Raw genomic sequence first — 21,006 nt, forward strand, 5'->3', positions numbered from 1 at the left:
GGGAAGGGGTGCACTGACACAATATATAAAGGTACCACTATACTGGGCACTACACATTTCCTCCAGATCTCATGCAGTGGCTGCCTGCTGCCAAAATGTTATTTTAAAAAGCAAAAAAAAACTGTTTCTGCAGTGGATGAATAGGTAAATAAATTTAGGCATGTATAGAATGCAATTAGCACAACCCCTTATCTGGTTTTATAACATTTTGATTCTACTTTAAAAATATAAAAGTTTTGCTTTAAATAAAGCAAACAGTTTAATACCCAGCTAAAATTATATGGGGACTGTATAGTTGCCAAAGAATTTGTAATTTTTTTCAGTCATTCCTAAGATTTACACCTTGTTCTTTGGCAGGGTCTATACGAAGGGCCTGATTGGCCCAGAGTACCAACTTCCCTCTTCCAATCTACTACTACTGAGATTACAGGAGGCAAAAAGGAGGACAAATGTATAAAAACTATTTTATGTACAGTACATTGCATCCCAATAAAATAAATATTTTAAGTTATGTATACAAGTTTTAATATCTGCCTAACGTTCAGTTTCACTATATTGTTTACATGAACAATTGTGTTTTCTGCCTCAGGATTTGGATAACACATTTTAGCCCTAAAAGTTCCACATTAAGGCTACCATCATCTTTTATGATTATAAACTAAACCTCTGCTACACGAATATTTGTAAAATGGGTTCGTAACCTTTTTATCTCTTCCTTGTTCCTCATTCCAAACTGCTGTACTTACTTCTTCATTTAGAACCAACAATTACTGTAGGCTGGCAAAAGAGGAAGTTTTACTTATCTAAAAACCAGTTTGTTTGCTCACATAATTACCACTTCTATCCTGCAGCAAAGCTGCCTGGATTATTTCAAACATTTATCACTGTAATGCGGGAAGATATCGTTCTCAGTGATCCACAACGGCTGCTTCTGTGCTTTAGAAGATGTCAGGAAAAGATGGAAAGGGAGAAGAAATATTTAAAGTTGCAACCTGTTGAAATTCTTCCACGGTAACATTTAAACTTTAGTTTTTATTAGCCTGTGGAAAGCCTGTGCTAGTTTATTACTGGTTAGCTTGGCTACAAAAGAAACTCCAACTATGAGCGGGTATACAGTCATCTGAAGAAAACAGTTTTTTTTAGGAATATTTCAAAGTTTCTAAAGATGAGGACGTGGATTGAGCCGGTGGTAGGTGGATCTCAGTTGGCCAGCTCTTTTTATGAAACTGGTTTAATTTTGGTGGTGAAAGGTTATTACAACCAGACATGCAGAACATCAAACAGTTCCAGTGAGGATGCATTGCAGAAGTCTATCTCTAATTTCTACATCATATACAACCTCATTATCAAGTTGACTCCCCTGCCTTCTGCCTATATACTGGCAAAAATAGGAGATAAAGGCTACCGCAAGATTACTCTTTGTGTTCCACTTATTGGGTTTTTCACATCCAGTCTATTTCTTCTCTTTGTAAATCTTTGGGACTGGCCCATACAAGTCATGTTTGGCACAGCTGCTTTCAATGGTTTGTGTGGTTGGTTCACAGCCTACTGGTCATCAGTTATGGCATTGGCTTCACTGGACTCCTCTTCCAAGAGAAGGTCTCTCAGGCTTATTATCACAGAATGCACATTTGGCTTGGCTGGATTCATTGGAAGCCTTATTTCTGGCCATTTATTTGTTTATCAAGTTGCAAATCACCAAGGTATAGTTTTGGTATGCTGCAGCCTTGCAAGTTATGCTTTTTGTCTCTTCTATGTAGGATTTATTTTAAAGACTCCTCATTATGAGGGTATTAACAAAGAGGAGACTATCTCTGGAATAGCTGAAGACCAAGATGTTCCCCAAGAAGAGGTTCCTACAGAACGCAGCAGACTAATTCATTCATCCAGTGATAAAGCAACTCACAAACAGACAAATATAACAACACCTTTCCCTAAAGGCACAATTTTCCTCCTGTTTTTGAGTGCAACGTTATATAACTCTGCTGTTAATGGTGCCGAAGATGTGATCAATTTCTTTGTACTAAAGAAACCACTGAGCTGGGGCCCAGTAGAAGTTGGCTATGGAAATGCTGCTGCCTACATGATCTTTATTACCAGTTTTATTGGGGTTTGTGTTTTCTCCAAATGTTTACAAGATTTAAGCTTGGTTATTTTTGGAATGTTTTCATTTTTTGCTGGAATTCTTGTCATGGCCTTTGTGCGTAGGACATATCTTTATTATATTGGTAAGTAAATAACTTATATATTCAACTGAAGCTATTCATTTAAGTTTGTGTGGCAGTTTACTGCAATTTACCTGTGTTTACAAGTGAAAGTGTAAACGTGTTACATTTTTTTTGTTTGTATAACATTTTTTTTTTTGGGAATCAGGTGCCAAGATGAAGATGGGGTATGGGCATATGTGTCCATAACTCAATGGCCAAACTTTCCAGTCTTTCCCATCTCTAGTTCACACCTGCAAATCCTTACCTCTCTACACCTTGCCCTACAGATATTGACAGCAAGGGAGATTTGAGTAGAGGGACTGAAACATAAGAGTGTAGCTTTGGCAGTCAGCAAGAAGACCATCTGCTGCAAAAAGGGTTCAGAGCTAAATAGTTTGTCTGCTGATGACCACTGTTCCCTATTAGGAGTAATGACAAGTGATCCAGATGAGTGAACTGTTGGTGTGGTAAAAATTAATAAGCCACGTAATAGTTCACGTGGCATAATAATATTATCCCAGACCTTGTAGCCTTTTATGCCATTGTTTCCAAATTATGTAAATCTATTTAAGAAGTCCAAGGTTACCTAAAATCTCCCCTGGCTGATAGGCCATCATTACGTCATATTACACAGACAGCAAAAGTGTACAGCATTTTTATTTTACATAAGACAAAGAACCTTGAGTTTTATAAAAAGAAATATGTGTACATAATTTATACCAAGAAAATTCCCAATCACCTTTAGGTTTATATAAATCACATTTAGTTCCCTGATTGTTAGAATACGCTGCAGAAAAATGATTTATGCCATGCCTATACATCAAATTAAAGCAAACTAAATTTATAGTTCAGTTAAATATATGTCACAATGAAATCTTCATGATATATCTGCTAGTAATATCTAATGTTTTATTGTTGTTTATATTTCAGCTAGAATTGTCATGATGTTTTCTCTGATCCCTGTGCCAACAATCAGGGCTATATTATCCAAAGCCACAAAGGAGTCATCTTATGGTAAGAGAATATGATTTACACTTACATACATAGGCTTGGCAAGCAGACAAATCACTAAAGTCTATCATCAATATGATGTGTGAATAGTTATTCAATTCTTCTTACTGATGAATTATATTTTAGAACTCCAGCTCCAGCCAAAACATTATGTTCGGGTTTTCAGTAGAGAAGGGAAGAGGCAGAACCTGCATTAGTCTTGATGCTCAGTGATCTTCCCAAAAAGATACAGACAAAATTTAAAGCTTGAGAAAGGATGTTTTTGTCCCCACTGGATTTATACTACGGGAAATTTAAGAGAATTTTTCCTAGCATCTAATTCCCAACAATTATATCATGCCAGAGGCCCTCCATTCTTCTGTAGAGGGGCTTTTACATGATTATACATAATGGGCTTGATTTTCTAAAGCTCTCCTTTAAAGCGACTTGACTGGAAAATATAGTCGGTCATGGGAGAACTAGGGTGATCCAGAACTTTCATTTGTTTTTGACATTGTCAAACATCCTCTTTTACTTCATATCCTGGTATAGGTGACACTGTGCTCTGTCTTGGTCTGTTTACTATTGACTACTCCTTTCAAGGGGTAGCGCTCCTTATCGCACTCTACTCCCTACTGGTGTTCCCCAAGGGTCAGTTCTTGGACCGGTTCTCTTTTCTCTGTACACCTCCTCTCTTGGTAGTCTCATATCCTCCTTTGGCTTACAGTACCATCTGTATGCTAATGACACTCAAATTTATCTGTCCACCCCTGACCTGTCTCCCTCAGTCCTGGATAAACTCAGCCTGGATAAAACAAAACTTGTCAGCTTCCCTCATTCCCTCTTCACCTTCAAAATCACTTCCTGACATCCGCCTATAATTAGGACAGGTATTCATCCCTCCCCTCAGGTATGCTGCTTCGTGGTCACCTTTGGTTCTGCACTCTTCATCACTCGCATTCAGAACATTTCCAGGTCCTGTCACTTTCACCTATGCAACATCTCCAAAATCTGCCCCTACCTGTCCCCTGAGACCACCAAACTCCTGTACACACTCTTATCATCTCTCGTCTGGACTACTGTAACATCCTCCTCTCTGGTATTCCACTAACCCGACTCTCCCTTCTACAATCTATCAAGAATGCTGGTAAGCTTGGTATATTCTGCCTGTGATGGGATGGAGGAAGATTTACAGTTGTATATTCAGCTGGGAACTGAATAGGGGATGTTGCACAGTATACTGTATCCTGCTAGAATTGGGCTGGGGAATGTTGAACAGGTGTATATCCCCCTAGGGTTGGGATGGAGGGGAAGGGCTCTTTGCAGAAGTTTGCTTTGAGAAACAAAGGTACATTTGTTTGTATACCACAAATAGCAGATGACAGATGACCACAAACTGACAAATGATTGTTTTTTTTTTTCAGGAAAAGTCTTTGCCATGCTTCAGATGATCATGGGTGTTGTGGCTGTTGCAACATCAACAGCATATATTGCACTATATCAGGTTATTTTAGAGTGGTTCAGTGGCTTCATTTTTATTCTGATCTCCATCGTAGCCTTTATAAGCTTTATTCCAATCAGGTAACATTGTACTTTTTCGGTATTATATTATATATTCAAAGAGGGCTGAGGTTATGCATAATTGTATTCAAATTTCAGTATGCCTGTGATGACAATGAGTCTTGGACCAAAACACACATGAATATTTAAGACCAAACTGGTAATTTCAAAATGATAAATAAAGAGAATTAATACTCCAGCACATAGCATATGGAATATTGCCAAATTGTTATATACATGCATTCTAAAGTGATCTTTTAGGTTCATATATAAGGATAGAAAGCCACAAATGTATCCACAACACGTTTCGCAGCAGGTGACCTCTTCATCAGGAGGCTATTCAAATACGGGCTATTACGGATACATGAAGACTGTTATTACACAGTGAGACATAGCAAGTATATGATCCTACTAGGGATGAGCGAGCAAAATTTTAAAATTCGATCTCGCAGCAAATCAGGCCATTCTCGCTTACTGAACATGTAAGCGAGAACGGCCTGTGTAAATTCAGCTGTGGAAAATTTTTTAGGACCTGCAAGAGCAATCAGGGAAGCGGAGCTGACAGGTTGGCTCCCCCGATTGCTCTTGCAGCCCTGTAGTATGTGTTCTTGGATTGAGATTCTCTACACAAGAACACAGGCATACCACGGCTGTGCTCATCATGAATGAATGCAGCTGTTGGAATCATCCTGTGATGATTCCCATGGGTGCATTTATTGATGAGCATAGCCACGGGATTCAAGCCCTCATTTAACCCGTAGTGCCCGGGGATCGCGCACAGGAGGATTCCTATGGCTGCATTCATGAACGCAGCTGCAGTACTGCTCCTGTAATGATTTCCTCGATCTTCCGATGGGTCTGCGAAATCTGTTCGCCGATCGGAAGTTCGAGGAAATTTTCGCAAGAATGTCAGAGGCATTCTCACTCATCCCTAGATCCTACAGCCAGTAATCTCCAGAAATCTCCTTCAGCATCATGAAATACGAAAGCATGATGAGAGATGCCAAGAATGGCACCGGGAAGGATTGATTTAAATCTTGTACAATATATTCAGGGCTATTTGAAGTCTTCTTTTCCTTCTCTCTATTCTTTTGATATATTATGTCAGCTGTATATCTAACCACAAGTTTGCGGGCCCTGCATTAACATGTAAGCTGAATAAAGCAATGGCTTTAAAGTTGTCTAAATAGCTCTCCAGTCAGATATTAAAACCATTAAAAATTCATTCAATTCCATGAATTCATGTAAATGATGAGACATATTAGAATTACAACTTTAGTATAAGTAATTTGCCCTGTTATTAACTTCTAATAATCCTATGAAGCTGCACACAGACAGAGGGGAAGGACAGTATGGGGGGTCATTCAGATTTGCTGCCCTGACAGTTAACATATCAATAGGAGTGGAGAGCATAATGACCCCGTGCATTAACATCATAACAATTATTGACATATTAAAAATGAATATCCGATCCAAGATTACTCTTCTTTTAGAAATACCACAGCATATTTTTGTAGCATAACAAACAAGTTCTAAGCACTCACTTTTTATTAATCCTTAAATTTACTTAAATATTATTCTAAATGTTTTTATATATGTATTCTAAATATATATATATATATATATATATATTTCTACTTTTCTATTAAGCTGTACATCATGTGTCACTCACTATCACCATAATCCCGTAAATGAGCATACAATCATCCTTTTACTTGTCATGGGGACTGTAGAGCAACCACATTGTACACTGAAGTCCATCATTCAAAAATGTTCTAAAAAATAATTATGCTAAACTAAAATAAGATAATGAAATCATCCTTGAAAGTGTGTAATTTAAACCAGTTGAATGGAATAGTGAATAGTGATAAACCCTGAGCCTAATTTTGCAGATTTTATTGTCTAGTAAATCAGTAGAGATCTAGGGCAAACTCTGGAGCCCTAGACAGCCGTAAAAGAAAAAATGTAAATATATCCATACTCTACCCAAACTGAGATAGGAAGAAGAAGTGTTTGCCGTTGTCTTGTCTATAAATACGTTGACGTAACATTGGCTGAACAGGCTTATATACCAGCAACAATTATTAAGCAATTATTGCATGTATATCTATTGGTATAAATTACTATGTATAACATGAATAGGTGTTTATTTTTCTGCTGGTAAATCTTTTATTGTTATCGTTTTTATTTTACAGTTTTATTGTCTGCAAGACATTTACAGGAAAGGATTCGCTTATAACCCAGGAATAATGGACGAGAGTATATGGCTCAAGTGAAAGATAATTTATTATGCTACAGAGTATATTCCTGAGTGCCGTGTGAAATGTATTAAAAATATAAATAGGTAAAGAAAAAAATTACATGTATCTGGTTGTTGAATCAGAAATTTGAATTGAGAAAATGAATATGTGAATAATCTTGTAATCCACATATTTGTGGTGCTCTTGGACTAGCATATGTTTATTGATTGATTGGATTAATTGCTTTGGTCCACTAAAACAGATTACAGAAAATTATCTTCTAGTAACTGAATACAATAAATACAATAAATTCTCAAAAAGTACAGATAAACTGTAAGATTGGGTTACTGTCATAAAAAACAATTCCATCAAATTAGATCTAATAATATTAATAAATCCACAGATTGAAAATCATCAAATTAAACTTTCCTATGCATTATATGAAGTGTACACAGCAAAAGTGACATTTTATTGTAAAGTGTTTTAAATAAGGAACAAATGAGTGACAAGTGGACAATACCATCCCCTAGTGGTAATTTAGGATATTGCAATAGTGAAAGTTTATTCTGATAAACTATAAATGTGTGATCTCAGCTGCTATGAGCTCCATTTTTAGGATATTATCAACTAAAAGTGATATCATTAAGCAAACATATCTTTTGCAATCTGGTGCAGTGTATTCTGATGAAAATAACAGGTTTCTACCTTGGAGGCATAAGTACTTTTAAATTGGTCCTTTTAATATTCTGCAAATTGTGAGTTTCATGAGGTTGCGGTGCATTTACTGGTTCCTCATACAAGATAATTTCCCTCGTGGCAGCTTTATTGAGAATGAATGGGGGTGCCAGTGAGCAGTAATGGCAGTGCTAGCGCCAGCTGTGAATGTGCCAGCTGCAGGGCGCTGCATGGGATTGCTTGGTCCCAAAGTAGGTCTGAACCTTCCCTTAGTGTTTAGCAACTGTCTATACAAAGGAACTTATTATGGGCTATGAGATGTTGGTCACAGTAAGCGCACTTAAAATAAACGGTCGCTAAAGCAAGATGTCATGTCAAACATTTTTCTAAAAGATATCTAAGCATTTTACAAAAAATACATGTTTTACCAGCATTTTTTTTAAACCCAAGTGTGTGCAGTAATGTTAATTAACTTTAAAGTATCATTTAGGTCCTCTATCAACTCACAAAGGATATCCTTGGCTATATTTGGCATATCATGTGTATAACACACACAATAACCAAACCATCCTAAAAATATCAAAAGAGAAATCTTTATAAAATAATATTGCGCCACAAGACACTTTTTACTCTGCACTTGTGTTTGTCTAATAATTGGTACCTTCATATAATATGGTCAGTGATAGACTGTGTGCGATCTGAAGAATGTGGGATAAAAATGGAACGGTCTGAAGTATTTTTAAATGTCAAAGGGGTACATTTAAAATGACTTAATATTACTGGTCCTTTCCCTAGCCGCATGCTCGCTCGTACCAAGCCGGCATCTGCCTACCCTGGCCTTGTGTCCCCATGTTTACACGCCGGGGATGCAGATGCCAGGTGGGCGTCGCCAGGCTACACAGATGTCGGGTGGACATTGCCAGGGAAAGCAAATACCAGGCACCGATGAGGATGCCCCGGGTACGTGGGGACCAGGTAAGCTTTAAAACTCCCTTGCAATTTCACCCCGAGTGTGGCTCAGGGTTACCGCTTTTGGTACTGAAAATTAACCCCGAGCCACACATTAGTTCTTTGTCATGCTAATCCAGTGGTTTTAGTATTCTTTGAGTCACTGACCTGGAATAACAATGCAGATTAGAAATTCTGATTCACGTTTCTATGTACATGCTTGTTCCAAGCTAAAGTCTGCCAGTAATAAAATGTACCAACAACTATAAATTCCCTGGACCTGCCTGATTAGATATATTGGAATGTATTGTCTACCTAAGTCCCCACACTATGAAGTTGTTGGGAAAATAATTGATCATTAATTAATACAAGATTACCATTTACATTGCATTGTCAGCTTTAATATTACACAAATTTAAAAGTAGAAAAATAAATAAGCATACAAACCAAAGCCTTAACCTTTTTGTAAACTCTAACAGTGAATATATCCTGTTTACCCTGTTTATGTCTGCTACAAATGTCATGTTTTGTTACATCTTTTAAAAACTACTTGTACATCTTGCAAGAAATAATGTGTGCTTTTGGCAGTGTGGACGGAAATAGATTACGGGAACATCCCTCTATTGATTCTATAACTTATTATTTTATAAAGAAAAGTTATAGTTACCATCCAATGATTGGATGCATAGTTTGCATATGTTTGCTTCCTAACATTGAATTCAGCCCCTGGAAGCAGAGATGAAGCCATGTATAGTACACAAATCATACCTTGGATCTTACATATAGATAAGGACTTTATTCCATCCCAATTATTAACACAAGCGCAGATACTCAGCAGAGTGTAATTTACACACTCTATGTGCCTGGAAGTATTGGGTATTTCTTTTTGATTTGGGTATTTCTTTTTGATATGCAATATGTAGCTGAACAGGTGCACTTATTGAGGGTAGCAGTAAAGTGAACATGTTGCTTTTCTCTGCATAGGTAAAGCACACGGTATGATTATGGAGACACTGAGATCTCAGCAGACATTCTTTGATTGGACCAAACTTATAAACAAATAATAGACTTTCTGAAATGGATTGTCCTCGATAGTTGCTTTATAGTTGTTTTGTATAACCTATTGCTGATGCAGAAACATGCATATTTATTTCATAGTCTAATATTTCAGCATGTTTATGGAGAAAGCCTGCATTACTGTTTTTACAGGTTATGGCTAGCTGTACATAAATTGACTAGTTAGATCAGGGGTTAGTAAACCTAGTAAGGCCTAGCCAGTAGTTCATTCCAGGCCTAACGCCCCCTGGCCGATCCGGCTTAATGTCGGCTAGCAACCCACGGCTGTGGTTGCCGGCCGGAGCTGCCAGGGGGCGTTAGGAACTACAGAAGGCTCTGGTGCCCCCTCCTTGCTGTGGCCTCCCTATTTACCACAGCAGGCCTGATACTTGTGCCTCTGCCGAGGGAAAGCTCTCTGAAGGTAAATCCCTCCCCTCTGCAATGCATACGGAGGAGAAGGATTTCACTTCAGGGGGCGTTCCCTGTTGGTGGGTGGAGCCATTGGGACGGGACTCAGAGTCTGGCCTAGTGTGCTTCTACCCACCCCTGAAATGCCTAGCGGCCATAAAAGTTTGCTGACCCCTGCCTTAGGAGGTCCTGTTTTTATCAACAATTAAACTCCTGAAAACTTTGATTGCACACGTACTTTCCTTTGATGTAAAACCCCTAAATAAGTTCTGGTGGTAGAAAATGCTTTTAGAAATAACATAATTACTAGAACTGAGTGTCTTGGTGCAATTAAAATGTCATATGATGTTACAATCAATAATCCCGTTTCTGCCTAAACAAGTCTGGGAGAAAATTCTGTGGAAGAACCCACACCTAGAGGATATTAATGACAGATGTCAATAAGCCAATGGCAAGTACCTGCTGAAAATCAATGAATAGAATTGTACATTTGACAAATGTCACTTTGATATTTAAGAATGCCTGGTTTTATATTGGAGTGGTAAGACAAAAGCCAGAAAAAAAAATCAATCCCACTCGATGTGACCCCCACATGCCAGATTTTCAAGTTGATGAATAAGTTTTCTGGTGTAATAAAAACAAAATGAAAGTTTTGGCTTTAACATAAAACCATAAGTACAAATCTAACACTGCCCATTGCCTGAAGAATATTCAAGCTGAGACATGATAGTGATTGGATGTCACAGCCTGATATGTTTCATCCCTAGCACCAGAACTTCATCAGAGTTGGAGGACATCATAAGGACACTCCAAGGGGATTGGTCACGTGATCCTAATTTAAAATTCTTTTTTCTAACTCATTTGTTCTATTATCCAGATCATAGGTATGTATTGAACCTAGTAGTGTCAATTTAATGATGGGTTGTAACTAAAACACGACCCAATACTATTTATGTAATGCAATAAAATAATAAAGTTACCAGTTTGTCCTATTTATCTCTAAAAATGTCAGGCAAGCTTACCCAAATGTAAATTCACAGGTAATACCTAATTTCAGAATACATTTCAAAAACTGTCCCTTCTAAAAGCTCTTTATGTTTTAAATGTCACGCAATCATGGGTACAACAAGGTTATTCTATGGAATGCCCAATAATTTGTGGATATTGGAAAAAATAACACAGTTTCTATATAACAACATATGCACTTGACTTGTAGTTATGTCTATTGGAAATAGAAGGGCCCTAGAACTTAACAAATATTACAATGGCTTATACAAAAAACACAGCTTATAAACAATTAGTCAAAATCTGGATCTCTGTGTTGACCCCAGCAAAATATCATTGATAATAATGATACTTTACATTGTAGGAAATGTATATGAATTCAGAGAATGTCCCCTTAAAATTCTTCAAGATATGATGGTAAAATAAAGAATCTGGAAGGATGTGCTGGTGGAGTTACCTGATAAGGACGTATTCCCCGTGTCTATACTGTTAGACACAGGCAATAAAGAAGTACTCTAGCCTCTAGTGTTGTACCTTTAAGGGGAAATCAGACACTGGTACTCTCCACAATGTCACACAATTCATTTATACAACTAAATAATTTCACTTCTGACAAAATTCCAATAAATTAGAATAATGTTACCCATCTTAAAATAAGCTCACAAACCCCACAAAAAAGTACAGATTGTACAAGGTATAACAATTGTAAAAAAAAAATAAAGAGCTACTAGTAACATTGGACGCAAAATATTTATTAAAACATACAATAATTGCTTTGAAAGTAAAAATATATAATGAAAAATCTCAAAGAATATAAAGCTACGTACACACTTCCAATTATTATCGTTGGTAAACGAACGACGAACGATCCTGCACGATATCTGCGAACGATCGTATAGCACCGATCCTGTACATACAGATAACGACACGATCGTTCGTAGATATTGTACACACAATAGATGCGATCGTTTGAACGATACAGGAAGTTACGTGCACCACAGGAACGTTCGTTCATCACGCATGCTCAGACCATGGACGATCAATGAACGATCGTACACAGGAACGATGGTCAACGATCGCCGTCCAATCCGATCCGCCGGTCCGGTCGTTAATTTCCAACGACTTTCCTCGTTCGTCGGCGTCGTTGGTTACTTTTTTTACGAACGATTTTTGCCCAATCGATCGTTCGTTCGTCGTTCATTTTGAACGATAAAAATTGATTGGTGTCTTCCATTGGGTCCCGCGTCATCCCGGCATCCATCCCCGAGCCGGCGCTCCGGGCGCCGCCATTTTCTTCTCATCTTCTTGATTCTTCTTCTTACGTCACCCGACCCAGGCGCGAGATCGGGTGACAGAGGATGGAAAAAAACTTACCGATCTCATTGCGCATGTGTGAGATCAGCAAATTTTTCTCTTTGCACGAAAAGGCTTCTTCTGCACATGCCGAGATGCTCGGGCATGTGCAGAAGGAGCACCTAAGAGCCTCCTGGGATGCGTGACATAGGTATCCTGGGAAGCTTTGCGCTCCCATTTATTCCCGATTGCCTAGGGTGTTGGAATTAAAAAAAAACAAACAACAGAATTTTTACTTAACATAAAAAGATTGTCTTCAAATTTATGTGAAGTGAATTTTCTGAGTTTAGGTATGCTTTAAATCAAAGGGCACATAGTATGTGCATACTTGTTAAATAGTCCTGATTACCAAGCTAGATCCATGACAATCTTGTACAAGTTCTGATAATACTTTCATCACAAAAAGAAAAAAATACTCTTCACACCAAAAGAGGTCTTTCTAGCATTTTCCAAGCTGTGTAGTTACAAGCAGTGTGACAGTTCTAAGATTTAGAGATTTGGTGGAGATTACCATAAACCTTGTGACCAGACGCTAATCACTTTTGATCACATGTTGTATTCAGATTGCTAGAGTTGGGGTGAACATGGCGAGTCCTTGGAGATTTTAGCTCTATGAACAGGGGCAGGAAGATTCTTCCAAAGCCATCACTCTTCATCAAACACCTACCTGTCTTCAGGTATTCTCAGATTTTTATATAATGTCAAATAGTAAGTGAAAAACAATTTTAATACAATATTAAAGATTAGATATGATGGATAAACACAATTAAAAGAAAGATGCTCAGCACATAAAATGATCAATTCTGGACCTCTGACACAAGTAGCTTCAGAATAATCCCAAATAATGGAGTACAGCAAGAAGGAGTTAGCCATGAGTGCTGCAACATAAAACAAGAAACTGCAACTTTTCTCCACCTTCTATGCTTCAATATTTCTCCTACCCAAATGACACCAGGGGGAGGGATTTCCCATTAAATCCAGCTATTTTTTTTTTTACAAGTCAGGAAGTTAAATAGTGCAGAGTCTGTTGCAGTCAGAACTTTTAAATCCCAAAGAATGGTATTTCAGAGCTGCATGGCAGTGTATTGGCTGTCTTTTCAGAACATGAAAGTGAGTATAAAAACTTTTGCATTTTCTGCTGCTGAATACAACAAACGTGGCAGTTCATTTTTGCATATTCCTTAAGGCTATTACAGCAAGTGTTTCTACATATTTGCTTGCATAATCACTTTTTATTTGAATATAGTTTATGGAAAATGCTTTTTCTTTACTTTTTACACGATTGCATTTTTATGATTATTAACTTGTTTTTATATAATGCTGGCCTATTATGCACCACTTTAAAAAGTCCATAGTTATATCATTTTTATTTTATTGCATTGTGTTATTAGTTTAAATAGTTACAGAGTATTTCATTTTTATGTTTTATGTGACTGCCTACTAACAACAGGTACATCAGTAAAGGCATAATATAGATAATTATTATTTGATGTTTAATGGTTTACCATGTTTGGCATCCAGATGTATCAGCCAAAAGGCTGGTAGAAAATATCATCTAATGCATGTAGCTGCCCATTTCCTGTCATTGTTAGATGACAAACCCCTGATCGAATCACAATCATGGGGAGTTCTGCAAAAGTAACAGGGATAAATAATTTTAAACTGATTTATGACCCACCATATTTCTAGTGAGTTCCACATTACTGTTGTACCCCATTGAAACTCTTTAATGGCTGAATTAAATCACAGAGTTTCTTAGGTCTCCAACTCCAATTTTTTGTTACCGGTAGAATGGCACAGTGCCAAATAATTTTCTTGACCCCGTTGTAGAGAATTTCCCACCCAAGTCCTATTCCAATAACCCATTATAAGAGAATGGCTGGCCAGGAAAGAACAGATAGCAATAAAATCATTGTCATACATTCTAGCTCTTCCATGTTTTGCTAAAACTAAAAATTGCCGGTTACCAGTCCATTGGCTTTCCTCGGTTATCCAGACAGTAATACACTTCCTGTTTTAGGGTGACAACACTCATTTAATTGTATCAATGGAGGAGCAGCATTTTCACGCTCACTTTAATTTACTCACTTGTAATTTCATTGAAGTGGTCAGCCCACATCTGTTGGTGTTCTATTACTGGTATATTAAAATGAATAGTGTACACATACCCCTAATAAACTAATATGAAGTATACCTTTTCAAGTTTTTAGCCTTTTTATGCATTGATATGGTTATTGTATTTCTTGATGACTTAAGTACAATTTAAATATTTACATATATATATTTAAAAACAAACTGTTTTTAATGTGTTACTGTGTTAATGTGTTAAATGTATATATATATATATATATATATATATATATATCAGGCTCCTTAAGCAAACTGTTGTTTTTAATGTGTTACTTTTTGAGCTTTATGTCTTTCTGCAGAATATCTGTTACTTATAATGATAATGTGAAATTGTCTTTATTAAAAACAAATATTCTTTGCAGGTCAGGATGGGCAATGGCAACCTTAATACTGACACAAAGGAATTCTTCATAGCAGTTATTCGGTATATTTAAAGCATTAGTCTTTTCTGGTACAATGGAGGCAGCAAGGACCTGGATTGAGCCTGTCGTTGCTGGGGCACAGATTGCCAGTTCCTTCTATGACACTGCTCTGCTTATGGTTGTAAGAAATCACTATAACAAGACCATCAACCACCAACAGGCTTTTTGCAACTCTAGCACTGATGATGCGATGCAGAGAGCCATCTCAAACTTCTATATCATTTACAATGTTATTATGGGAATTACGCCTTTACTGTTTGCTTATATCTTGGCAAAAATCGGAGACAAGACCAGCAGGAAAGTGACTATTTGTGTGCCATTGCTAGGCTATCTTCTATCGAGGATGTTTCTGCTGTTTATCATTCTTTGGGAATGGCCTATAGAAGTCATGTTTGGCTCTGCTGCTCTAAATGGTTTAACTGGCTGGTTCACAACCTATTGGGCTGGGGTCATGGCCTGGGCCTCCCTATGCTCCTCAGAGAGGAAACGTTCTCTTCGACTCATTATCATTGAGATGGTGTATGGCTTGGCTGGATTTGTGGGAAGTTTGGTTTCTGGACACATTTTTGTCAATTTAAATATTGCAAACCGTGAAGGGACTATCCTTGTGTGTTGTAGCTCTGGCTGCTATGCCTTCTGCTTTCTGTATAGTATGTTTGTTCTACGGACACCTGAAGAAGATAATTGCTCAGAGACTACACCATTGTTAAAAGACACTAATAATACTACGGTACAGGTGAACTCAGTAAATGTATCTACATACGTGTCCCCGTCCAAACTTATACTTGTCACTATGTTTACTAGTGCAATCCTTTTTAATATTTCTTTCACTGCAGCTGATGATGTGATCAATGTTTTTGTACTGAAAGCACCATTGAGCTGGGGTCCTGTTGATGTTGGGTATGGTAATGCGGCAGCTTACTTGACATACATCACCAGCTTCCTAGGAGTTTTAATTTTGAACCCATGTATGGGAGACTTGACACTGATTATCATTGGAATAATCTCATTTAGCTCTGGACTTATGATAATGGCCTTTGTGAGCTGCACCTATATGTACTATGTTGGTAAGTAAAGGCATCCTTGAAACGGTATGTAATATTCATCAATAGTTATTCAATTTTTTGCTGGAATAAGTACTTTAAAAATTCTTTATATTTCACCTATAGGATAGGCAAACTCATATTGAACAGGTTTACCTTCATTCTTTACTCTTAATTCCTCTACTTTCATTTTTTCTTTCCCTCCTATCTGAACCTTCCTTCCTTTGCCTCCTTGGTTACTTCCTTTCTCGCTCTCACTTCCTAAAAAACATTTTTTTTCCTTTCTTTTGTACCTTTCCCACTTCTATTTTTTCATTCATTCAATATCCTCTCTAGGAGTAGGAGCACACAAAAGTTTGTTTAGACTATGTTCAGACTGGTGATGGGGTTACTGCCTCCTCCTGCACCTGAACCAACTCCTTTGGTAAGAAGCTAAATGTCAGCCCACTGACAATGAATGGTAGCAGCACCAAGAACCATATGGGATGTTCCAACCTGCTTGTTCCTGCGGTGCGTCTGAACTTAATCTGTGTTTATTGTATCACTTGGAAAATGAGCCATTTTTACACAATATAAATATTTTTTTATAGTGATAACATATTGTGCGGTGCTTACATACAGTAGTTTGTAGACCTGTCACTAACTGTTGCACAGAGGAGCCCATAATATTAGCTGTAATTGGTGATTGTAGCTTGTAATGGGGAACTAAAATTGAATGCACCACCAGATCCATGGGGGTTGCAGAGGTCACCATCAGGCTCCTTAATCCAGTGGATCTGTAGGGGCCCCGCTTATGACTACTGTCTGACTGCTTACTGTACAAAGGATCGTCTACCATTGGCTTCCTTTTCCTGGTTTGCCATTGTTCGAAGTCAGAGTCCTGCAAGGGAAGATGGTAGTAGAATGTTTCCTTTGCCAGCTCTGTTTACAACAGTGATTGGCTGTTTAAGGTAAAGTCGCTGGTAGGCAAACTAATAAAAAAAATGTATGCTTTTGATGTGAGGGGATGGTCTGATGTAAAGAGGGAACTTTAATGGGAATTGGGGGGGGGGGGGGGGTTCATATATGGAGGTGGGGAGAACTCTGATTTGAAAGGTAGGACTCTAATGTGAAGATGTGTGTTTAAAATAAAGAGGTATTCTACATATGAATGGGGGTTCCTAACATGAAGATGCTGGTTCCAAATAGTTGGGGCCTTTAATAAAAATTAGTACATTTCCACTTTATAATAAAATCCCCTGCTTGCTTCTGAGCTGTCCATGACAGTGTGGCCTTTCCTTTACTTGAATGTTACTGATACCCAAAAGCAATGACTACATACACACTTCACATGATGGTTTCTGTGATGTTCATAAAGATATATTGATGCACTATTATGTGTCTTATTGTATGTTTTCCTCTCTATAACTGTATCAGTGAATTTTCATGTTTTTTCTTTTTAAGCTAGAATTATAATGATGTTCTCACAAATACCAACACCAACAATCAGATCAGTGATATCTAAACAAATTCAAGGATCATCATATGGTGAGATGTAATGTTTTATTTGCAATTCAAATACAAAATCAAAAATAATAAATGTAATATGATTTGTTGCAGCACCAGGGGTCAAGTGTTGAATCATGAGACCTAATAGGTCTCATTTATTTATGACTTTTTTTTAACAATACAAATTTAACATTAGAATCAAATGTTTTTTTAAAGAGTGCTATTTATAAGAATCACAAGGCTCTCTGTAGTAGAGTAGGGATAGACTCTCTTGTGAGTTTCCTCTTCTTCTGAAATATGTTAGAGTTTACTTCACTTTCCCTTTTTATTTTTGAAGTGATAGTGAACCTTCCCAGTGCAAATAGTGGAAAAAACCTTACAAAGTTTTTAACCCTCTCCCCAATATCCCAAGCTAGAGAAAACCTTTGGTTGAAGTTCTCCTTTACATAACAGGAAACAATTAAGTTTATTGATGGACTGTACAGTATACAGTAGTGTATCAGTAAATATCAGTAATTCCTTTATTACATAATATACAAAGTGTTTGTAAAAAGAGCATTATGAATTTTATTACCATAATTACTGAAAGGATAAAAGGCTAAATGGGGTCTGCATAAAGAATAATAATATGCAAATGTATCTAAAAATACAGTTCCACATGCATTTATTTTGGGTAGTTAAGGCTAAGGTGGACAATATTGCAATTAAGCTGCTACCAAAAAAAACACTTTTTTCTATCCATGGCTATTAATGACCCTTAAAGACCACAGTCCTGAGTTTTAAAATTCACAAGATCCCATAAAGTGTTCCCTGGGGTGCTCTAACGTTGGGGTTACACACACTACTTGTGTATTGTGACTACTTGTGCAATATACACATTGAGCATGTGCATTCTGCTGTACTTGTGCACATTGTACAAATTGGGTAGGTAGAGCAGATGTTTGGCTATGTCACTGCCTTCCAGGGCTAGAAGGGGCTTTCTTGTAAATCCAGATAGGTGTCTGAATTAGTACAATGCTTGATATGAACTATTTTGCCCTGTACTTCGTTAGCATCTACACTGTATAGAAAAAGAAATTTATTTTGGCAGTAAGGGCTTATTCACACTGGCAATAAGGTTGTGGTGCATTTACAGCTTTCACACATCGGAAAACACTGCCGTGTGAGAAGATATTACACGTCAGGTGGTAAATGTGCAGACACTGGTTCTTTTTGAACCAGCGCTGCCGAGCGAGTGCTTAGCGAGGTTGTCAAGGTGCCAGCAAAATCGTACATTGAAGAGAGAGGTGTACACGTACCCTACAAAAAAAAAACATTTGTAACGTGTTGCTCTTATTTTTCAGGCAAAGTGTTTGTCGTACTTCAGCTGGCAATAGAAATTGTAGCAGTGAGTGCTTCAGCTGGTTTCAACAAACTTTATCAAGCTACTTTAGATTGGTACAGTGGATTCAGTTTCATCGTATTTGGTACCCTGGGATTTCTCAGCATCATTCCTATTGGGTATGTATATTCAAGATTTGAACACAAATGTCATTTACAGATAAACACACATGAATGCCTAATCTATACACATTACTTAAATATTCCAAGCAGGAAGTAAAAAGACTTTAAATCTATCTACTAGAGGTTCTGAAAACCTTCTGAAAGAACCCTCACATTTGGCCATAGTAAGGATGGGAGGCAAAGAGACTTGATGAGACTCATGATTTGGGGTTTGTGTTTCATTTTGTTTTCTAAAATGTTCTATTTTTTTACTAAAGTATGGATCTTTAAAAAATGTGATACATTTTGATTCTGTAGGGAATTAGGGATGTATTTGCTGAATATATATTGCATATAATTTAATTTTTTGTTTTTTTTTAGCATTGCAGCCTGCAATAGGTGTTCAAACATGGATCTAAGAAATGGCCGAAGCAATCCAAACATGGATCTAAGAAATGGCAGAAGCAATCCAAACCTGAGTCCTGATGAAAGCTGAGCTCTAGCCTACATCCCAATACTTTGATCATGTGTCACCACTATGAATATGACTAAAAAGGGAATCCCTTATACCCAGACCTTGTTAAAATGTCAAAGTCTTACATAGTAAGACTACCAGCCACATTAAATCTAGCCCTATATAAGTCTAATATTTTGTCTAGCAAAATAAAGGATTATTACACAAAAGCCTTGATTTGTGAGATTCAGTGGTATGGATGTTATTGGGAAATGTTTAAGGATGTACTCCCCCATAACATAAAAATTTAATTTAATTTAACTAGGCAAAAATGATAGAAGTCACAGGCTCAATTCAAAAAACAAGGAAGCTTCCCGGATCATGTGTTTCAATTAGCAGTAATTGACTGCCCCCAGGGCATGTTTGAGATAATGTCAGATTCCCTGTTTTATGAATATAGCCCACTTGTTATACATGACAATGACACTGAAAACTAAATTTCACTGCTTAACAAATAAATTAAAAAAAAAGTACTGTGCATTGTTTTGTGTTTAGTTTACATGTAAAGTTTCTGTCCATCATGTATTGTAATGTTTTGCTAAATGATGTAGTGGTGCACAACATTGGTGTAAACTACTACTAACAAACACTGAAAACATGGAACCCTACTGCAATGTTTTTTTTTTTTTTTTGCTGATACTTTTTAAGTGGCCCTGGCTTTTATAAAGCTTTAACAAAAGACCACTAGACAACACAGACGTCATGTCTTGAAATTTCAGTTAGAAAAAGACTTGTGGGGCTGGGTGCATCTGTAGCAGATCAGCTATCGTTTTACTGGGCTTGCTGGATCTATAAAAGAAAAAAAAAAAAAAAAAAAAAAAACTATGCTTAAAGTATTGTGAGCTACATGTTCATTACCATGTAAATATTACAGAGTTTGATCTATTGAAATGGATTATTTAGTAGACCACTTTCTTTCACTTTTTGAACCTTCTGAGCATGTGACGCAAGCTTCTTTTGCAATATTCTAAAAGTAATTTTGAAGTAAAGAAAGTTTGAAGTAAAGTGTAGTCAAAAAGCTCTTCATGTGCTCTTTAACTCTGAAGAGAGTAAAGAATGTTCATTTCCTTAGTGAAGTGCTCTATATTCAGGAGTAAAATCAATAAAAGGCACTTTTTGTGCTCTTGCCTTCATTCATTTGGTTTAAGCAAGGATTGCAACCAGATACAATATAAAACCTCTACCATGTTGCAATTTAATTTGATACCACCCATTGTAAATATTACAAAGAAGTAATTAGAAGCCTTAGGGCAATATTATTATATACTTAAATTCCATATTTAGATTTAGGCTGTGCATTATGTTGCACTGTCTATTGAAATTGAATGGGTTGCCAACATATCTTAATGAGCTACATAAACGGTGTTGCACAAAAAAAAAAAAAAAAAACACAAACAGAATTTTTTCTTTAACCTCCCTAGCGGTACATTTCTGTCTGGATTTATGTCTAAAAGCGGTACATTGTTTTTAATGAAAATTTATTTT

The 21,006-nt window shown here is 37.0% G+C and overlaps 2 protein-coding genes across 5 annotated transcripts; both read left to right on the forward strand.

The window, feature by feature from the left end:
• Nucleotides 1–843: 843 nt before the first annotated feature.
• Nucleotides 844–7,650, forward strand: LOC140326146 (solute carrier family 46 member 2-like). Its single transcript, XM_072404501.1, has 4 exons — nucleotides 844–2,228; nucleotides 3,138–3,221; nucleotides 4,622–4,778; nucleotides 6,953–7,650. The coding sequence occupies exons 1-4, from the start codon at nucleotides 1,166–1,168 to the stop codon at nucleotides 7,005–7,007; spliced, it is 1,359 nt and encodes a 452-aa protein (XP_072260602.1). The 5' UTR covers nucleotides 844–1,165; the 3' UTR covers nucleotides 7,008–7,650.
• On the forward strand, nucleotides 6,965–20,282 carry LOC140326145 (solute carrier family 46 member 2-like). Of its 4 annotated transcripts, none has more exons than XR_011919789.1 (6): nucleotides 13,508–13,552; nucleotides 14,935–16,061; nucleotides 17,481–17,564; nucleotides 18,869–19,025; nucleotides 19,119–19,237; nucleotides 19,389–19,407. XR_011919789.1 is itself a non-coding variant. In XM_072404500.1 (6 exons), exons 2-5 carry the CDS (start codon nucleotides 15,029–15,031, stop codon nucleotides 19,217–19,219), a joined length of 1,344 nt encoding a protein of 447 aa, XP_072260601.1. In that variant the 5' UTR covers nucleotides 13,508–13,552; nucleotides 14,935–15,028; the 3' UTR covers nucleotides 19,220–19,237; nucleotides 19,389–19,498. The 4 variants fall into 4 exon arrangements, 3 of the variants coding, with proteins under 3 accessions (XP_072260600.1, XP_072260601.1, XP_072260599.1); XM_072404500.1 differs by having other exon boundaries at nucleotides 19,150–19,237; nucleotides 19,389–19,498; XM_072404499.1 differs by lacking the exons at nucleotides 13,508–13,552; nucleotides 19,119–19,237 and adding an exon at nucleotides 6,965–7,101 and having other exon boundaries at nucleotides 19,389–20,282.
• The last annotated feature ends 724 nt before the right edge of the window (nucleotides 20,283–21,006 follow it).

This window comes from Pyxicephalus adspersus, chromosome 3, assembly GCF_032062135.1.
Source record: "Pyxicephalus adspersus chromosome 3, UCB_Pads_2.0, whole genome shotgun sequence".
NCBI classification, from domain to species: Eukaryota; Metazoa; Chordata; class Amphibia; order Anura; family Pyxicephalidae; genus Pyxicephalus; species Pyxicephalus adspersus.

Excerpts from the sequence above, each read along its gene's own strand:
- LOC140326146 (XM_072404501.1), top strand. The coding sequence starts at position 1,166 with ATGAGGACGTGGATTGAGCCGGTGGTAGGTGGATCTCAGTTGGCCAGC. Across the intron at positions 2,229-3,137 it reads GACATATCTTTATTATATTG|CTAGAATTGTCATGATGTTT; the intron begins GTAAGTAAATAA and ends TTTATATTTCAG. Across the intron at positions 3,222-4,621 it reads CACAAAGGAGTCATCTTATG|GAAAAGTCTTTGCCATGCTT; the intron begins GTAAGAGAATAT and ends TTTTTTTTTCAG.
- LOC140326145 (XM_072404499.1), top strand. The coding sequence starts at position 15,029 with ATGGAGGCAGCAAGGACCTGGATTGAGCCTGTCGTTGCTGGGGCACAG. Across the intron at positions 16,062-17,480 it reads CACCTATATGTACTATGTTG|CTAGAATTATAATGATGTTC; the intron begins GTAAGTAAAGGC and ends TTTCTTTTTAAG. Across the intron at positions 19,026-19,388 it reads CTCAGCATCATTCCTATTGG|CATTGCAGCCTGCAATAGGT; the intron begins GTATGTATATTC and ends GTTTTTTTTTAG.